The 6,685-nt window shown below is 54.4% G+C and overlaps 1 protein-coding gene across 1 annotated transcript; it reads left to right on the plus strand.

Annotated features, from left to right (window-relative positions):
- The first annotated feature begins 1,594 nt into the window (after positions 1–1,594).
- LOC109702276 (lymphocyte antigen 6H-like) lies at positions 1,595–3,222 on the plus strand. Its single transcript, XM_020187668.2, has 3 exons — positions 1,595–2,020; positions 2,241–2,357; positions 2,598–3,222. Exons 1-3 carry the CDS (start codon positions 1,969–1,971, stop codon positions 2,840–2,842), a joined length of 414 nt encoding a protein of 137 aa, XP_020043257.2. The 5' UTR covers positions 1,595–1,968; the 3' UTR covers positions 2,843–3,222.
- Positions 3,223–6,685: the final 3,463 nt, after the last annotated feature.

Genomic DNA, 6,685 nt, shown 5'->3' on the forward strand with positions numbered 1-6,685 from the left:
TTCAATCCCCAGTCCCATTTAAAAAAATAATAATAACTACACAGAGCAAAGGCTGTGGAAACCACGGATTCTGTGGTCTCAGAGGAAGAAGCCACTGAGACTTCCTCGCACAGCATTTGCAGGTGGTTGGGGTGGCAAAAAGACTTCCAGACCACACCACAGGTCTCTAGGGTTGAGGGGTGAGCCTGTGTTCGGCAGTGCCTCCCCTTTTCCCCCTGCCTGTGAAAGATGGACAAAATTTGGGGTCTGGGCCAGGGGACCTGGTTCTTACAGCAGCTCTGCTGATTCTCATGACATGGGGACAAGTGTCAAAAGCTGCCTGGCAGAAGAGCTCTCAGAGCAAAGGGTCCCACTCCAGCCTCTCTACACCACTCATGGAAAGGTCTTAGGTGCTGCCACCATCTGGACCCCCCTGGACAGTGGAAGAGGCCTGGAAGCTGAGGCCTTTCCACATGGCTGATTTGGACATATGAGGGACCACCTTGCAGGTTTCCCAAGAGGACTAAATAGGGTGGGTGGATGAAAGTGAAGAGGAAGGACCTGTGAGCTCCTTCCTGGCAGCCAGAAAAAAATGAGACAAGTTTGAATGTAGGACCCTGGGGGAGCAAAGTGGGGACCGTGTGTTCTCTGATCTCACTGTCTGGGTCCTGACCTCCCTATTCCCTGGCCTCTAGGCCAACTGGGCACAGGCCAGAGTCTGGAGCACCAGAAAAATGTGAAAAGGGTAGAGGACAGGGGCAGAGGCAGGAGAGGCAAGTAGTACATTGAGCATTCTTTGCTTTGAACCCAGCTTTCTCACTGCCCTGAATTAAAACCCCCAGTCAGCTGGACTCACAGACACATTCAGCCCTGGACTCGATCTGGTTCCCACTCGCTCGCTTCGATTTCACGCTGCACATGATATTCCATAGTCGTGTTAACCTCAGCTCTACCCTGGACCTCAGGAAAGGCTCACCCCCACCTCTTTCCCTCACCCTGCTCTCTCTGTTTCTCTGTTTCTGTCTGTCTCTCTCCCCAAGTCTCTGTCTCTCCCTTCCACACGGTTCAGTCACCACCCCCAGGTTGCCCCTGGCTGTACACAGGAACCTCTCTGGGACCTGGGAACAGACTTGCCTCTGCAAGCAAGCCTGGTTCTCCTCCCGCCATAGTACTGACTCCCACACTGTATTCCACACTTACAGCTTCCCCACGGGCAGGCAGAAAGACAGACAAACAGACCTCATGGTCATGGAGAAGCCTCTGGGGTTGGAGCCTATGGGACTGCATTAAACCCTGGACAAGGCGCCAGCACTAGGAGGGGTCCAGCAAGGAGGGGTCCAGAAAGAAAGCCAGAGAGCCTCCCCAGGGCCCAGAGGTGTAGCCAGGCTGCACCTGGCTGTTATGGGTAGTGAGACGACCTGTAGCACGGGAGAACAGGGGCTGTCTTGAGGAAGAGGGTAAACACAGGAACAAGGAGGCTTCAGGCTTTGCTGTTTGTGTGTATTTAGGGAAGGATATTAGAGTTCAGCAAGTTATTCCTTCCAACCACAGGAAAAAGCTATGCTGACGCCTAAGAGATCCTGACCACACCATGGCAAAGGAGGCTTTGGGCAGGCAGTCCAGAGGCAGGCATTGGGCTCCTCAAGGTCCCTTTGCCCCACCACCCCTCCTGAGAAGTGACCAACGACTGATCCTCCAGATGTAGGGGATGTAGTTCAGCAACTGAGCCCAGCCTGCTGCCCGAAGGGCTGGGCAGGGCAGGTTGCAGAAAGTACATAAGCCTGCCATGGAAGTAGCTCCAGATGCCTGGGGAGTTTGGAGCTAGTGAGTAGGACAGGGAGGAAGCTGTCAGCCCTGAGGGAGACAGGCAGCTGTGTGGGAGGCCAGCCTTGAGGGCCAGGCTTTGGAGGTGAGTGGGAGGGAGACTTAACCCAGCACCCCCGCAAGAGCCTGTGAGAGTTGCCTCCCCCTGTGCAGTCTCCAGGAGCCATGAGGAACATCTGTCTCTTCCTGCTGGTGGCCTTGCTAGGCTCTGAGCATGGTGAGTGAACAAGGGCATCTGGAAGGGGCTGGTCCTAGGGTCCAGGCGTCCTCTATCCCTGGGGAGCCCTGTGCCTGAATCTCTGAGGGGTCAGTCCCTCAAGACCCAGAGTGTGGGTAGGTCCTTCCTGCAGAGGGACCTGGAGGTGTAGGGCATTGATCCCTGCAGGCCATTTTTCTGTCTGGGGGTCTAAACCCACCTCCTGTGTCGCTGGTCCCAGCCCTGGGCCTGACTTGCTACATCTGCAGTGACGTAGAGAACCACGACCAATGCATGCCTAGTCCATCGCACCACAGCATCTGCTTTAGTGCCAAGATGACCACAAACTTGCCCCAAGGTAACAGTGAGTTCTGGACACCACTCAGGACATGGGGGGTGTGGGGTGTCTGTGAAAGAACCGAGAGCAGGTTCAAAGGGATCTGCCCTGGGGCAACCCAGAAGCAGGGTGGTGGGTATGGTTGGGTCCAGCTTCAGTCTGGAGGAGGGTCTGGGGCCAGCAGCAGGGGAGGCAACAGTGGGGCTGAGAAGGGAGGGAAGGGACTTTAGGAATGCCAGGCCAGTCCCTTGCCTCCCACAGGGAACAAGATCACAGTACCCTCCAAGGGCTGTGCTCCTTCCTGTGAGGCCGTCCAGAAGCTTCCAGGGACAGCTGGCTCTGGAACCATTATGGAGGGTTTGGACTACCTGAACCCCCAAATGGTGGAGATGGAGGATGTGAGCTGCTGTGACAAAGACTTTTGCAATGGGGCTGCAGTGGTGGAGGGGGGCCTGGGAGTCCTAGCAGCAGGGCTGATGCTCAGCCTCCTGTGGGCCCTGCTGTGAGGATGTGAGGACCTGTCCCTTGCAGACACAGGGCTGGCCTCCACAAAGAAGGATGGACTTGGTCATGAGCCTTGAGTTCCACCTGGCATGCTCAGTGGATCCGACCTCAAGCTTGCTTGCTCTTTTCCACCCACACACTCACATGCACGCTCAGACGCTCAGTGCCTAGCGCACAGGCTATGTTTGAACTCACTCACTTCACGCTCCTGGGCACAGAGGCCCAGGGAAGGCAGGTTAGCTGGGCTGCTCTTGTTCACCAGCCTGCAGAGCTCCGGCCCCTCCACCCAGCACCTGCTCCCCATTAACAGCGTGTGGCATTCTGTGAGCACGTGGATGAGTCCTGACCCACAGCCTGGAGCCCTGTAGCAGCATAAGGTGCAGGTACAGAGAAATAAATGCTTCCAAGCAAACCTCCTGTTCTGTGTTGTCTTTCAGTCCCACTGGCGGGGCGGGGGCGAGAAGGAAGTGGGTAGCAAGGGGTCTCCGCCATCTGTCCTGCTGGAAACTTGGCTCCAACCAGGTTTTCCCTCAGTCCCAGTCAGGAGGTTAATTCCTGACACCTCCACGATGCCCCTGCAGTGCCCAGCTGTGCCCACTCACTTAGGATGGGGCTCCAACCCCTCCAATGCTTGCTCCCTGCTTCCACAGTCTCCCGGGAGCCCTCCCAGGATCCTCCATGGGAGAGGTATCTATCCAGGTGTCTGGGTGGGGACTGTGGTTTCAGGAGACCTCTTGGCAAGGCAGGTGGTGGTTGCTGATGGGGAAATGGAGACAACTGTGTCCTGGTTCCTTCCCTCCAGCACCATCCCCCAAAAGAGACCCACACTCTCCATTCTCAGGTCAGGGAAGCTGAGGCTCCCCCAGCCAGTGGGACAAGAGTGATCAGCGCTTCACTTGCCCTCACCTGTACCTTCCCAAGAAGAGAAGCCCCCTTCCCTCCCCTCCTCTTTGCAGCCTCCTCTCCTGAAACTTTCCCACTCTGTGTGGTTTTAGGACCCCAGGGGTTATCAGGGATGGGACCTACAGGGTCTTGGAGACCTTTTCCTTCACAGGCAGAGAAACTGAGGCAGGGGGTGGGGACAAATGCCCAAACATTATTGCCAGTCTGTGGCAGTGACAAGGGCCTGCAGTGCTGCCCCTTCTGGCCAATAGATGTGACCACCATACGTCAACCTCAGTTGTCCTTAGCCGAAGACACACTCCCACGTGGAAACACACAAGTAGAGGGTACCAGCCAGAGCCTCAGTAAGCCTTTAACTGTCTGAGCTGGAGGAGGTGGGCTCCCACAACTGTGACCCTCAAGCCCTGAACCAGGGAGGGACTAGGAGGAGACCCAGGGCTCAGCATTGGGGCCTCAGCCTTAGGTTGACTTGGCTGAGAGAGGAACCCCAAATCAGGCACCTGGGCCCCCTGGAAGACTTGCTGTGCCCCCAGGGAGGTCACTCCATGAAAACATAGGAGCGTGGAGTCTGTTTGTTCTTTGTCCTCTCCAGGACCCTTGATGGCCTCTGAGGAGGTCAGTGGGGTCTGAGGGACTTCCCACCCTGGGACACTTCTTTCTTGCCCTGGTCTCAATGTCCATCACTGCTGCTTTGTTGTTTGTTTGTTATTTTTTGGTTTGAGACAGGGTTTCATTGTGTAGCACAGGCTGGCCTCAAACTCATGATCCTCCTGCCTCAGTCTCCTGAGTGCTGGGATTATAAATGCGACACCACACCCAGCCACTTCTCGTACTTTTAAGAAAGATGCACAGGCTGCATCTTGGGTTTCCCACATCCCCAAGGATAGCCCCACCAGAAATGGCTCTGTGGGAAGCAGCTCCTCCATTGACCCAAGGGTCAGCCAGAGTTTCTCTTGCATGGATCCAAGGACCCGGGGATCCTGTGACCACTTAGACCTGTGGTACCCAAACATCACAGACCTGGGACAGGGCCTGCAGCCCTGCACTCCTGCCTTCCCTGCCGGATGACACTTGTGGCCTGTGATGTGCAGTAATCGTTCAGGGTCCCCATGTCTGTGCTTCTTCCTTATCTTGGTCATTGTGTTTGCAAATCATGATGGAAGCATCAGACAGACAGCTTCCATGGGGTTCCTGAGAAAAGCTCAGTTCACTGTTTGCCTTTGTTTGGAATGAAAAGATGTTGACCTGTCCCTGAAGCTGAGTCTGTTTTGTTCTTTAACATAAAGAGGAATTTTTAAAGTTTCCAGTTTTCAGAATGTGCCAATAATGAATGTCAAGACATTACGATCCACAAGATTTAGATGTGTAAACTTAAGACTGAAGGTTTGTCCCAGACAACCACATGGTCGTGCGTGGTTTCCGTAGCGTTTCTCTCGCCACAGCTTGACTTTGCTCACCACCCTTGAGGCAGTAAACGATCGACTGTGATATTGCTTCTCTGTGAGCAACCAGCCCCCCATACCCACAGGAAATGAAGCCATGGGAACAGAAGCCGTTGTGAAATGAAAATATTCAGGGGCCACACAGACTTGTTTTCCTACCACTGTTCTCTAAGCGACATAGTACAGCAACTGTGCATCAGCACAGCATGGCACTGGGTGAGGTAGGTCATCTAGAGATGGTTGAAAGCGCACAGGAGGGTGTGCACAGGTTCTGTGCAAACTCGGCACCACCTCAGACGAGGGACACAGGAGCATCCGTGGACTCGGGGATCTTCAGGGCTCCTGTGACTACAGAGGGACTGTGCCATTCAATAAACCAGTATGAAAAGCAGGCCTCCCTCTGCCTTCCCAGGCAGACCGTGCTCTTCCCCACGTGGAGGTCCGTTCACACACTTACATCAACATGTAACGTGGTTTGCCATACAGGCTCTCACCCACTTGTTTCTCCAGGACCACCAGTGCTGGAGGATGTGATGATTCTGTATAAGACCATGCACAGGGACGGCAAACACAACCAGTCCCCCAGCAGGACCCTCCCCACTCTAAGCAAGCCATGGTTGTCTGCTTATCAGAGAGATATGTATTCAGACACAAAGTCTCATTCTCCAGGGTCGATCAACCTACAGCAGCTGGAAAGGAGAATTCGTGGGATTGAGGGAAACATAAACCAAGGGGCCATGAAACCCCTTCCCTGAGAAGGACACCTCTGCAAGCCACATGGAGGGCACCGCCTGCCTGTACGGGGGTCACTTAGCCAGTGGGGTGAGAGAGCAAGTGGTGAGGAGGAGGCACAGTCAGCACAGGCCCCAGGCATCCTGGTCCACAGCGCTGTGTTCCCCACCATGCAGAGGGGCCCTGGGAGGGACCTGCTGAAGCCCTGAAGTGCAGCTTCACCGCATTTCTCCTCCTACACACACACATACATACACATGCACACACGTGCAGACATGCACACACACTCCAAATTCAGACACACACATTCATCCACTCCCACCCACTCCATGCACACATATACACACAGGCACACACACATACATGCACACACATACACCACACCATGTACACAAATATATAAGCATGCACAGACACGCCACACACACACACAAACTCCCATACGTGTCACACACACATACACAGGTGTGTGGCAGTTTCCACACACACACACACACACACACACACACACATATGTTGTCATTTCCTCAGAGTACCTCCAATCTGGGAAGAAGCTGACAGCATAAAGAATGTCTTAAACAAGCCCAGCTTGAATGAGTAAAAATGAGTTTTAATAGGGGCTACCTGATGGCTATGGGGGACTGTGTTTATGTGTCCCGGTCCTGAATTCCCAGAAGCCACCACCCCACCTCCACCTGTTTGCAGAACTCTAGGTCTATAGCAGAAGTCTGGACTACAGCTCCAACTAAGGTCAACATAACCACAGGC

This window comes from Castor canadensis, chromosome 3 (assembly GCF_047511655.1).
Source record: "Castor canadensis chromosome 3, mCasCan1.hap1v2, whole genome shotgun sequence".
NCBI lineage: Eukaryota > Metazoa > Chordata > Mammalia > Rodentia > Castoridae > Castor > Castor canadensis.

Excerpts from the sequence above, each read along its gene's own strand:
- LOC109702276 (XM_020187668.2), top strand. The coding sequence starts at position 1,969 with ATGAGGAACATCTGTCTCTTCCTGCTGGTGGCCTTGCTAGGCTCTGAG. Across the intron at positions 2,021-2,240 it reads CTTGCTAGGCTCTGAGCATG|CCCTGGGCCTGACTTGCTAC; the intron begins GTGAGTGAACAA and ends CGCTGGTCCCAG. Across the intron at positions 2,358-2,597 it reads GACCACAAACTTGCCCCAAG|GGAACAAGATCACAGTACCC; the intron begins GTAACAGTGAGT and ends TGCCTCCCACAG.